This window comes from Cherax quadricarinatus, chromosome 58 (genome assembly GCF_038502225.1).
Source record: "Cherax quadricarinatus isolate ZL_2023a chromosome 58, ASM3850222v1, whole genome shotgun sequence".
NCBI classification, from domain to species: domain Eukaryota; kingdom Metazoa; phylum Arthropoda; class Malacostraca; order Decapoda; family Parastacidae; genus Cherax; species Cherax quadricarinatus.
Genome location: NC_091349.1, coordinates 20310729 through 20324969, shown reverse-complemented (window position 1 = coordinate 20324969; position 14241 = coordinate 20310729). Strand labels below are relative to the sequence as shown.

Here is a 14241-nt window from a genome sequence, read left to right as displayed (position 1 = left end):
CCCCTATCTCTCCCTCCTCCCTCCTCCTCCCTCCTCCCCTCCCCTCCCCTCCCCAGCCTCCCCTCTCGCTCTTCCATCTCCCCCTCTTTCCCCCTTCTTCCCCTCTCTCTCCCCTCTCTCCCCTCTCTCTCCCCCTCTCTTTACCTTCTCTCTCTCTCTCTCTCTCCCTCCCTCTCTCCCTCCCTCTCTCTCTCTCTCCCTCCCTCTCTCCCTCTCTCCCTCTCTCTCTCTCCCTCTCTCTCTCTCTCTCCTCTCCTCTCTCTCTCTCTCTCCCTCTCTCTCTCTCTCTCTCTCTCTCTCTCTCTCATCTCTCTCCTCTCTCTCTCTCACTCTTGCTCTCTCTCTTCCCATTTTCCCTTCTAACTCTCCCCACTCTCCTACCCTTCCCTTCACTCTCTCTCCCCCTCTCTCTCTCACTCTCTCCCCCTCTCTCCCTCTCTCCCTCTCTCCCTCTCTCTCCCTCTCTCCCTCTCTCCCTCTATTGCTCTCTCTCTTCCCCATTTTCCCTTCTACTCTCCCCCTCTCCTACCTTCCCTTCACTCTCTCTCCCCCTCTCCTACCCTTCCCTTCACTCTCTCTCCCCCTCTCTCTCTCACTCTCTCTTCCCCTTTTTCCTTCTCACTATCCCCCTCTCTCTACCTCCTTCTCCTCTCTCTCTCTCTCTCTCTCTCTCTCTCTCTTCTCTCTCCTCTCTCACTCTCTCTCTCTCTCTCTCCTCCATTTTTCCCTTCTCACTCTCCCCCTCTCCTTCCCTTCCCTCCTCTCTCTTTCCCCCTCTCACGCTCTCTCTCCCCCTTTCCCTTCTCACTCTTCCCCTCTGTCTCTCCTTCTACCTTTCCCTTCTCTCTTCTCTCACAAAAAACAAAAAAAAAATGGTGGGGACTCGCAGGAACCAAGGATCAGATGAGAATGGTTCTGGTAGGGAGGAGTGGATGGAGGAACAGTGGAAAAGGATGGAACAAGAGTGGGAGAGAAAATTAGGAGAGCTTTCTGAAAAAAATGGAGAAAGAGCTCTCTGTGAAATTGGAAAAGAGGTTGGAGAAGGAGACAAAGAATTGGGAGGCACAAGTCGAAACTGCAGTAGCCAAGATAAGGGTCCTAGAAGTTGAGATAAATAGGCTGAAGCGAGTTACAGGGGCAGTGACCAGAGAAGACACAGCATATGAAGCTGTGAGGCCGAACAGGTAGGAAGGAATTATGAATTATGCTAAGGTCATATCAGCCTGCCAAGGAGGACCAAGGAGTGAAAGGGAAGAACAGCTGGTTGCAGATGGAGAGGGCGATAGGTCGAATGCTGAGGCACAACCATGCTATCAAGAGCCACTGGAAAAAACAAGGGAGAAACTGACCACATACAGGCAGGATCCAGAGTCACAGAGGGTGAGGCAATGGGTGGAGGAAAGGGCAAAATCAGTGTTTATCCATGGGCTTCAGGAGAGAGAGGAAATGACACACACTGAAAGGCAGCAGGAAGAAAGAAAGGAGATTGAGAAAATCATCACGGAAATAGGTGAAGAGATGGACGAGATTGTAAATTTTCAGAGAATAGGGGGGTACTCGAAGGGGAGAAACCGACCAATCAAGCTGATTCTCAGGACGGAAACAGTGCGGAACAGGATCCTCCAAGAGAAACCACGATTGAAATACTCGGAAGAGTACAAGAGGGTGTTCCTAGACAGAGACAGAACAAAATCAGAACGACAGCAGCTGAGGGAGAGGACAAAAAAACAAAAGGAGCTAGGAAAAGAGACAAGGATGGAACCAGCAGAGGTCAGTCAGAGCAGAACAGAACAGCAAGGGCAAGCACACACACAACTATTCTCAGAACCATACAGCCTATCACACCATCCCAACACACACTACAATCCATACCCACAGCCTCCACCCAACACCGAGCTATAGAATCCCACAGTATGCCACCAGGTCTCCCACCCTCACAGGCCCCCCAAACGACAGTGTTGGAAAGGAAACTGAAGGTATGGTACACAAACGCTGATGGAATAACAAATAAGTGGGAGGAGTGGCATGAAAGAGTCAAAGAAGCATCACCAGACATCATAGCTCTCACAGAAATCAAGCTTACAGGTATGATAACAGATGCCATCTTTCCAATGGGATACCAAATCCTAAGGAAAGACAGAGGGAACAGGGGGGGTGGAGGAGTGGCATTGCTGATCAAAAATCGCTGGAATTTTGATGAGCTGGAGAGAGGAGACAGCGGAGAAGAAAGTGATTACATAGCAGGAACGCTTCACTCTGGAGGTCCCAAGGTGGTAATAGCAGTGATGTATAACCCACCACAGAACAGCAGGATGCCAAGGCAAGAGTACGACGAGAGCAATAGAGCGATGGTTGACACACTGGCTAGAGTGGCCAGAAGAGCTCATGCATGCAGGGCAAAGCTCCTGATCATGGGTGACTTTAACCACAAGGAGATCGATTGGGAGAACTTGGACCCACATGGGGACCAAGATACATGGAGGGCTAAGATGATGGAGGTGGTACTGGAAAACTTCATGTGCCAACAAGTAAGGGACACTACAAGAGAGAGAGGAGAGGATGAACCAGCAAGGCTGGACTTAGTATTCACCTTGAGTAGTGCAGATATCGAGGACATCACATATGAAAGACCCCTTGGGGCCAGTGACCATGTGGTTTTAAGCTTCGAATACACAGTAGAGCTACAAGTGGAGGGAGAAGCAGGAAAGCCAGGACGAATGAAGCCAAACTACAAGAAAGGGGACTACACAGGAATGAGGAACTTCCTGAACGGGGTTCAGTGGGACAGAGAACTGGCAGGGAAGCCAGTTAATGAGATGATGGAATATGTAGCAACAAAATGCAAGGAGGCTGAGGAGAGGTTTGTACCCAAGGGTAACAGGAATAATGAAAAAGCCAGGATGAGCCCATGGTTTACCCAAAGGTGCAGGGAGGCAAAAACCAAGTGTGCTAGGGAATGGAAGAAATATAGAAGGCAAAGGACCCAGGAGAATAAGGAGAGCAGTCGTAGAGCCAGAAACGAATATGCACAGATAAGAAGGGAGGCCCAAAGACAATATGAAAACGACATAGCAGCAAAAGCCAAATCTGACCCGAAACTGTGGTACAGCCACATCAGGAGGAAAACAACAGTCAAGGACCAGGTAATCAGGCTAAGGAAGGAAGGAGGAGAGACAACAAGAAATGACCGTGAAGTATGTGAGGAACTCAACAAGAGATTCAAAGAAGTGTTCACAGAGGAGACAGAAGGGGCTCCAGAAAGACGGAGAGGTGGGGAACACCACCATGTGCTGGACACAGTGCACACAACCGAGGAAGAAGTGAAGAGGCTTCTGAGTGAGCTAGATACCTCAAAGGCAATGGGGCCAGATAACATCTCCCCATGGGTATTGAGAAAGGGAGCAGAGGCGCTATGTGTACCCCTAACAACAATATTCAATACATCTATCGAAACAGGGAGATTGCCTGAGGCATGGAAGACAGCAAATGTAGTCCCAATCTTTAAAAAAGGAGACAGACATGAAGCATTAAACTACAGACCAGTGTCACTGACATGTATAGTATGCAAAATCATGGAGAAGATTATCAGGAGAAGAGTGGTGGAACACCTAGAAAGGAACGATCTCATCAACAGAAGCCAACATGGTTTCAGGGACGGGAAATCCTGTGTCACAAACCTACTGGAGTTCTATGACATGGTGACAGCAGTAAGACAAGAGAGAGACGGGTGGGTGGATTGCATTTTCTTGGACTGCAAGAAGGCGTTTGACACAGTTCCACACAAGAGATTGGTGCAAAAACTGGAGGACCAAGCAGGGATAACAGGGAAGGCACTACAATGGATCGGGGAATACTTGTCAGGAAGACAGCAGCGAGTCATGGTACGTGGCGAGGTGTCAGAGTGGGCACCTGTGACCAGCGGGGTCCCACAGGGGTCAGTCCTAGGACCAGTGCTGTTTCTGGTATTTGTGAACGACATGACGGAAGGAATAGACTCTGAGGTGTCCCTGTTTGCAGATGACGTGAAGTTGATGAGAAGAATTCACTCGATCGAAGACCAGGTAGAACTACAAAGGGATCTGGACAGGCTGCAGACCTGGTCCAGCAATTGCCTCCTGGAGTTCAATCCCACTAAGTGCAAAGTCATGAAGATTGGGGAAGGGCAAAGAAGACCGCAGACGGAGTACAGTCTAGGGGGCCAGAGACTACAAACCTCACTCAAGGAAAAAGATCTTGGGGTGAGTATAACACCAGGCACATCTCCTGAAGCGCACATCAACCAAATAACTGCTGCAGCATATGGGCGCCTAGCAAACCTCAGAACAGCATTCCGACATCTAAATAAGGAATCATTCAGGATCCTGTACACCGTGTACGTTAGGCCCATATTGGAGTATGCGGCACCAGTTTGGAACCCACACCTAGCCAAGCACGTAAAGAAACTAGAGAAAGTGCAAAGGTTTGCAACAAGACTAGTCCCAGAGCTAAGAGGTATGTCCTACGAGGAGAGGTTAAGGGAGATCAACCTGACGACACTGGAGGACAGGAGAGATAGGGGGGACATGATAACGACATACAAAATACTGAGAGGAATTGACAAGGTGGACAAAGACAGGATGTTCCAGAGATTGGACACAGTAACAAGGGGACACAGTTGGAAGTTGAAGACACAGATGAATCACAGGGATGTTAGGAAGTATTTCTTCATCCACAGAGTAGTCAGTAAGTGGAATAGTTTGGGAAGCGATGTAGTGGAGGCAGGATCCATACATAGCTTTAAGCAGAGGTATGATAAAGCTCACGGCTCAGGGAGAGTGACCTAGTAGCGATCAGTGAAGAGGCGGGGCCAGGAGCTCGGACTCGACCCCCGCAACCTCAACTAGGTGAACTAGGTGAGTATACACACACACACACACACACACACACACACACACACACACACACACACACACACACACACACACAAACACACACACACACACACACAAGGTGGACAAAGACAGGATGTTCCAGGGAAGGGGACACAGAAACAAGAGGCCACAATTGGAAGTTGAAGACACAAATGAGTCAGAGAGATATTAGGAAGTATTTCTTCAGTCACAGAGTTGTAAGGCAGTGGAATAGCCTAGAAAATGACGTAGTGGAGGCAGGAACCATACACAGTTTTAAGACGAGGTTTGATAAAGCTCATGGAGCGGGGAGAGAGAGGGCCCAGTAGCAACCGGTGAAGAGGCGGGGCCAGGAGCTAAGACTCGACCCCTGCAACCACAAATAGGTGAGTACAAATAGGTGAGTACACACACACACACACACACACACACACACACACACACACACACACACACACACACACACACACACACACACACACACACACACACACAAACACACACACACTCAAGACACTGTACACCGTGTACGTCAGGCCCATACTGGAGTATGCAGCTCCTATTTGGAACCCACACTTGATCAAACACGTCAAGAAATTAGAGAAAGTGCAAAGGTTTGCGACAAGGTTAGTTCCAGAGCTAAGGGGAATGTCCTACGAAGAAAGGTTAAGGGAAATCGGCCTAACGACACTGGAGGACAGGAGGGTCAGGGAAGACATGATAACAACACAAAATACTGCATGGAATAGACAATGTGGACAGAGAAAGGATGTTCCAGAGAGGGGACACAATTGGACGTTGAATACCCAGGTGAGTCAAAGGGATGTTAGGAAGTATTTCTTCAGTCATAGAGTAGTCAGGAAGTGGAATAGCCTAGCCAGTGATGTAGTCGAGGCAGGAAGCATATATAGCTTTAAGATGAGGTATGATAAAGCTCATGGAGCAGGGAGAGAGAGGACCTAGTAGCAGTCAGTGAAGAGGCGGGGCCAGGAGCTGAGTCTCGGCCCCTGCAACCACAATTAGGTGAGTACAGTTAGGTGAGTACACACACACACACACACACACACACACACACACATGCATACAGGACAGTAGGGAACAAAGGAGATATACTGTACGCGATGACTCTATCGGACCCAAGGGGAGCCTGGGAAAGGCAGGGAGAACAGCAGGAACTAATGAGGGGACTAAAGACAATGAAGGAGCTAGACTATACACAGAGGCTCTAATAGACAACTGCCATGCTCAGGAACAGATAAGCACAGGGGCACCGGATAGAGAAGATACAGTATGAAGCAATGTGTCAATGGCAGGAACTAATTCGTATCAGAGGATGCTCAGGAAAGCACAGTGGGAGGACGAAAGGGAGAGGGCCATTTTTGTCTATGGGCTCCGAGAAGTAGATGGGGAAACTTACTAGGCAAGGAAACAGGAGGAGAAAACAACGATTGAAAGCATCATGAAAGCAATAGGAGAGGACGACATGACCCAGCTGACAAATTTTCGGAGAATTGGGTGGTTTGCGAGAGGAAAAAAGCATCCAGTCAAAGTGATTTTCAAGGCAGAGTCAGCTCGAAACCACAGGAGAAAATGCGCCAAAGGGACAATCAGGAGTCCCGGAGGGTGTATCTCGACCAAGACAGAACACAAGAAGAAAGGATGATACTGAGAGGGTGCAATGTCGCTAGAAGGAATGGGAGGCAAGGAAGGTGGAGAGCAGGAGAAATCAGGCCCAGGTGGAAAAACAAACACAACCACCTACAGTACCACCCACAGAAGGAACACAACCACAGCAATCCCAAAGCAATCAAACGACCTAACCCAAAACCCACTCACTGTACCCTCTGCCCCATCCCCCTCAGTGCAAACCCCACCCCCACAGTAACCCACACATCCCCCTCTGCAAAAACCCTACCCCCACAGTAACCCTCAGTAACCCACACATCCTCATCAGCTCAAGCCCCACCCCCCACTGAAATCCACAGTAACCCACACAATGTACCCTCTCCCCCCATCCCCCTCACCACAAACCCCACCCTCACAGTAACCCACAGCAACCCACACACTGTATCCTCTATCCCCATCCCCCTCACCACAACCCCCACCCCACTGTAACCCCCATGCCCCTCACCACCACCCCCACTGAAACCCCCCATAGGTCCTCTGTCCCCACACTCCACACCACAGACCCCACCCCCACAGCAACCCCCTATAGCCCCCTGCCAGAGCACCTGCTCCCCCTAGCCCACCTCTCTCCCCACACCACAGTTATTAAAAAGTAGTTGAAGGTTTAATACACGAACGCAGATGGAATGACAAATAAATGTGAGGAGTGGCATGAAAGAATCAAGATGTCCCCAGACATCGTAGTGGTTACAGAAACAAAACTCACTGGGATAATAACAGATGCAATCTTCCCACCCAGATATCAGATCCTGAGGAAGGATAGAAGGAGCAGAGGGGGAGGAGGGGTTGCACTACTAATTAAAAACTGGTGGAGTTATCAAGAAATGGAAGGAATGGATGAGACTGGAAAAAGGGATTACATAGTAGGTACATTTCAGTCAGGGGAACACATGGTAGTCATTGCAGTGATGTATAACCCACCACAGAACTGCAGGATGCCAAGAGATGAATATGATAAGTGCAACAGAGCAATGGTGGACATACTAGCTGAGGTGGCAAGAAGGGCTCACTCGAGTAGAGCGAAGTTACTGGTCATGGGCGACTTCAATCACAGGGAGATTGATTGGGAAAACCTAGAGCCACATGGGGGTCCCGAAACGTGGAGAGCCAAGATGATGGATGTGGTGCTGGCAGATCTCATGCACCAACATGTTAAGGACACTACCAGAGAGAGAGGGCAGGATGAACCAGCAAGACTGGATCTTGTGTTCACCCTGAGTAGCTCAGACATTTGAGCACATCACATATGAAAGGCCCCATGGAGCTGGTGACCACGTGGTTATGAGCTTTGAATACATCGTGGAGCTAAAAGTGGAGAGGGTAGCAGGAGTAGAAAGGGAAAAGCTAAACTATAGAAGGGGGGACTACACAGGAATGAGGACCTTCTTGTAGGAGGTTCAGTGGGAACAGAAGTTGGTAGGAGAATCAGTAAACAAAATGATGGACTTTGTAACAACAAAATGCAAGGAGGCAGAGGAAAGGTTTGTTCCCAAGGGTAACAGAAATAATGGGAAGGACAGAACGAACCCTTGGTTTACCTGAAGGTGTAAGGAGGCAAAAACCAAGTGCTCTAGAGAATGGAAAATGTACAGAAGGCAAAGGACTCAGGAAAATAAAGAGATTATTCGACGAGCCAGAAACGAGTATACACAGATAAGAAGGGAGGCGCAGAGGCAGTATGAAAATGACATAGCATTGAAAGTCAAGTCTGACCCGAAACTACTCTACAGCCACATCAGGAGGAAGACAACAGTCAAAGACCAGGTAATCAGACTGAGGAAAGAAGGTGGCGAGCTCACAAGAAATGACCAGGAAGTATGTGAGGAGCTCAACATGAGATTTCAGGAAGTATTTACAGTGGAGGCTGAAGGGACACTGGGAAGACAAAACAGTGGGGTACATCAACAAGGGATATAGCAACAAGTGTTGGATGAATTACACACAACTGAGGAGGAGGTGGAGAAGCTCCTAAGTGACCTTGATATCTCAAAGCCGGTGGGACTGGACAACATCTTTCCATGGGTCCTTAGAGAGGGAGTAGAGACACTATGTGTGCCACTATGCAAAATCTTCAACACTTCCTTTGAAACTGGGCAACTACCTGAAGTATGGAAGAAGGCAAATGTAGTCCCCATCTTTAAGAAGGGAGACTGAAATGAAGCACTAAATTATAGACCAGTGTCACTGACGTGTATAGTATGCAAAGTCTTGGAAAAGATTATCAGGAGGAGACAACCAGCACGGATTGATGGAAGGTAAATCCTGTGTCACAAACCTACTAGAATTTTATGACAAGGTAACTGAAGTAAGAAATGAGAGGGAGGGGTGGGTTGATTGCATTTTCATGGACTGCTAGAAGGTCTTCGACACAGTTCCTCACAAGGGATTAGTACAGAAGCTAGAGGAACAGGCACGTATAACAGGAAGGGCATTGCAATGGATCAGAGAATACCTAACAGGGAGGCAACAGCGAGTCATGATCCGTGATGAGGTATCACAGTGGGCGCGGGTGACAAGCATAGTCCCACAGGGGTCAGTCCTGGGACCAGTGCTATTCTTGGTATATGTGAACGACATGATGGAAGGGATAGACTCGGAAGTGTCGCTGTTTGCAGATGATGTGAAGTTAATGAGGAGAATTAAATCAGACGCGGGCCAGACAAGTCTACAAAGAGACCTGGACAGGCTGGATGCGTGGTCCAGAAACTGGCTCCTAGAATTTAACCCCGCCAAATGCAAAGCCATGAAGATTGGAGGAAAGCAAAGAAGACCGCAGGCAGAGAATAGGCTAGGAGGCCAAAGGCTGCAAACCTCACTCAAGGAGAAAGACCTAGGAGTGAGTATAATACCGAGTACATCGCCAGAAGCACACATTAACCAGATAACTGCTGTGGCATTTCGGCGGCTGGCAAACCTGATAACAGCGTTCCGGTACCTCTGTAAGGAATCGTTCAAGACTTTATACACTGTGTACGTCAGGCCCATACTGGAGTACGCAGTACCTGTTTGGAACCCACACCTGGTCAAACACGTCAAGAAATTAGAGAAAGTGCAAAGGTTTGCAACAAAGCTGGTTCCAGAGCTAAGGGGAATGTCTTATTAAGAAAGGTTAAGGGAAATCGGTCTGACGACACTAGAGGACAGGAGGGTCAGGGGAGACATGATAACGACATAAAAAATACTGCGTGAAATAGACAAGGTGGACAGAGACAGGATGTTCCAGAGATGGGACACAGAAACAAGGGGCCACAGTTGGAAACTGAAGACTCAGATGAGTCAAAGGGATGTTAGGAAGTATTTCTTCAGTCATAGAGTAGTTAGAAAGTGGAATAGTCTGGCAAGCGATGTAGTGGAGGCATGAACTATACATAGTTTTAAGACGAGGTATGATAAAGCTCATGGAACAGGGAGAGGGAGGACCTAGCAGCGGTCAGCGAAGAGGCGGGGCCAGGAGCTGAGTCTCGACTCCTGCAACCACAATTAGGTGAGTACAATTAGGTGAGTACACCCACCCACACACATACATATATATATATATATATATATATATATATATATATATATATATATATATATATATATATATATATATATATATATATATATATATATATATATATATATATATATATATATATAAACTTAACAATTCGGAAAAAAGGTCTGGGCTTGCTATCACCTGCAGCTCACGAGCCCCTTTGGGGCGGTGGGGATGGCCTAGCTTCTCCCTACGAGCCCCGTGAGGGCGGGGACTGTGGCTAGGCCTGGGGACAGTTGGTCCCAAAGGTGAAGGGTACTTGTACCTCCTCCCATGGGAGACTTAGTCTCGAGACACTCCCCAGACAGGAAGCCAAGGCCGGGTCACCACTACTTGGAAGAGACCCGGGCCGGGAGAGTACCGCCGAAAAAAAAAATCGGAAACCGGCGACATTGTTCACAAACATTCTCTCTCACGGCATGTGACAGGATTTTGTGAAAGAACAGAAGACTAGGCTGGTGTACCTGAGTGAGGGAGTGACCGTCTAGCTTCGTCATGGCGCCCATACTTATCAAGGATCTTTGTGAGTGACGAAAATCTCTACACTTTAATTTTATTTAATATTTCTCAAAATATATGAGATATATTTTATTTATGTTCTGACTGAGTTTCACGGATTTATTGCATAATTTTTTTAATAGCTTATCTGTTAGAAATAACCCTTGCTTTTTATAGTTAATAACATCGCCGGTTTAGTTTATGCAGCATTACATACCAATAATACATTTATGCACTAACATTCACTTGACTGTAAGTTTATTCCTCTTTTTTTTCCCTGACAGATTTTCATTTTTTTCGTTACGACATTCCTGATGTTTTATCATTAGTTTAGAGAGAAAAGAGGAAAACCTGTCATATAGACCGTGTTATTTTGGTAGAGATTTTGTATAAAATTTGTGTGGATGTTACCACTGATTGGAACTCCCAAGAACATAACCTGGAAAAAGTTTCTCACATCTGTTGTACCCATTTCAGTACATTCCCCTCTAATAAGGTCCCTTGATGCTAGTGATGAGCTCTTGATCCAAGGAACTGAATATGTCTATCCAACCAGTCTTTTTCCAGTTCCGCAAGAGTTGAATGAACCCAACGGGTTTAGTACTTTTCATAAGTGCAGTAATATTAATCACAGTGTAGTACTACAACATAAGTCTAGCAAATATCTTGCCTCGAGTTCTATTCCCGCTCGATCGAGTTGTTCCAGCCATCAAACTTGCCATGAGCTGTGATGCAGAGTTGTGGCCGCTGATGTAACCCGGCTGACATTTTTTTACGGACTGAAGTAAAGTCTAGCTCTTGTCTCGTTCCATCTTGTAAGGGACTGGAAAACCTAATACACTACAACTTCATAATTCACAGTCCTTGTTTAGTTTCAAATTACACTATAATAAAAATATATTTATTGTATTCTTTTCATAATATATTTAAGTTTTGATGCAACATTAGTCCCTTACTTACTAAAAAATGGAATTACATTTGTGTCTTCTGTGAGATGAATTTATTATGTCTCCGCAAGTGAGCCTCAGTATAAAGGAGTTTGATTGTCACGTCTTGGATCCCTTAATCTGATGATGTTATTACATTTACTACCGTGAAAAACCCAAGTCACATTCTAATTTCTCTGGTTAAATTGATTAATGTTCATCTTTGATAGTCACGCAATTCATTGATTATATTGCAGGTTTTATATTTATTAGCACAGATACTATGTATAAAAAAATATATTATGTAATATGTTAACTATTTACAGAGTTGTTGTTGAAAGCCTCGTTGATAGCTCGTGGTGGCAAGCTGTATTTATCGGACCAAATGGGCACAAGTGTGAGAATTTTAGAAATATTATAAAGCACCATCCTGACCTCGCACTGAAGCTACAAGATAAGTGCATCACATACTCAGACTCTGAGGTGACTTACGACTTCAGATTGTTTGAAGACAACTTCTACATTCCACCAGGTAACAGATGTTTCCACGCAATTCATGAATAAATGAGTAAAATATTTTCCTTAATGGAATAAATGTTTACTAAAATAACTTTTAAAAGTATGAAAGACATTTCGGGCGGGCCAGAGAGTTGTTAACAAAATAGACATGTGATGGATAACAGATTTCAGATACGCAACTTGACCAGCGATGTCCGCCATCTTTTTAATGAGTACGTAAGTAAGTAAGTAAGTTTATTCAGGTATACACAAATACAGTTAAACAGAATTATCATACATAGCAGCATATGTGTAAAGTATCTAGGATAACCCAAAAGAGTCAGACAGAGTGACTTATTTCCATTCAATAACTATTATTTTCATTAAATAACTATAAAGTCAAAACACACAAAAGTGCAGCTGTAACTAAGTCTATATATAAGGAACTAAGCCAGTTATATTATCTATAACTTCTTACCCTTGTTACTTCTTCTTAACAGCCGCAGATCTGAATGTAACATGCATGTGAATGTAACATGCATGTGAATATAACATGCATGTGAATATAACATGCATGTGAATATAACATGCATGTGAATATAACATGCATGTGAATATAACATGCATGTGAATATAACATGCATGTGAATATAACATGCATGTGAATATAATATGCATGTGAATATAACATGCATGTGAATATAACATGCATGTGAATGAGGCCAGACACAAGCATGCTCAAATTATTGATAATGTTGTAAAGATTAAATTCTCGTAGATTCCCTCTCACTTAGTCCTTGGAAGAAAGTTAGAAGTAACGCCTTGGTAAAGCTAGTCTTAAATAAAAAAGAATGTCAAATATACTTTTTTCTCATGCTGAAGTTTAAAAAATAAATCTTCCAAAGAACTAGGGAACGAATCTGAGGAAATAAGAGAGCACAAATATAAACTAACTGACCCACTGTCCTTCATAATGAATCGTTTGAAGTTCATATTTTAAGAGGAATAACAAGATCAGACATAGTCTGAACAATATATATATATATATATATATATATATATATATATATATATATATATATATATATACATATATATATATATATATATATATATATATATATATATATATATATATAATACATATGTCGTGCCGAATAGGCAGAACTTGCGATCTTGGCTTAAATAGCAACGCTCATCTTGCCATATAGGACAAGCAAAAATTTATGTATGCAATAATTTCGCCAAAATCATTCTGAACCTAACGAAAAAAATATATTTGATTGTGCTTGTTTAGTACTAAATTATTGTAAACGTATTTAAAATATATTTAGTTGGGTTAGGCTAAAATAAATTGCTGTTGTTATAATAAGGTTAGGTAAGTTTTCTAAGATTCTTTTGGTGCAAAATTAAAAATTTTTACATTAACATTAATGAAAAAAATATATCTTTAACTGTATAAGAGAAAATTTCAGAAAGGACTTAATTTTAAATGAGTTTTGGCTAATTGACCAGTTTTACATATTCGGCACGACATATATATATATATATATATATATATATATATATATATATATATATACATATATATATATATATATATATATATATATATATATATATATATATATATATATATATATATATATATATATATATATATATATATATAACAAAAACAGTCTGACACAGCCGTAGAAGAGAATATTTTATTTCAACGTCCAAACATCTATGCATTTAAAGACATGTCACAACAAACATGTTGGATAAATGAAATTATTATTTAACGAAATTATAACCCAGTAAGTGACAATATTTATACTGGCAATGATCATCTATTTCAATTTTTTTTTTATATATTACATTGCGAATTATTTATTGCATTAAGATGATTACCTGTAAGATAATGTTTTAATGTTTCGTTGTGATCAATGTTTAATTGGTTGGTTCATTGGGTTTAAAGTTTGTCGATTTCAGGAGGGTCATTCCACACGACATATATATGTCGTGTGGAATAGGTAAAATACTCTCATGTTATTGTTTTAAGGAAACTCACTCAGTCCATGTACCATCGCTAAGGTGTAATTATTCGTCAATTATTCAAATTAACATAAGTTCAACATGATGTTAATAATGAACGTTTTAAAAATTTCCTCTACTTTTTCCACTATCTCTAGTATAATATATAATTTAATTGATATTTCTG

The 14241-nt window shown here is 43.7% G+C and overlaps 1 protein-coding gene across 1 annotated transcript in view; it reads left to right on the top strand.

Moving 5' to 3' along the window:
• The window catches only part of LOC128697989 (transient receptor potential cation channel subfamily A member 1 homolog), a 47547-nt gene that overhangs the window by 15711 nt on the left and 17595 nt on the right, over positions 1-14241 (top strand). Inside the window, exon 3 of the mRNA XM_053789975.2 lies at positions 11864-12069. Within this exon, the coding sequence (XP_053645950.2) occupies positions 11864-12069 (206 nt within the window). The remainder of the gene's footprint in view (positions 1-11863; positions 12070-14241) is intronic.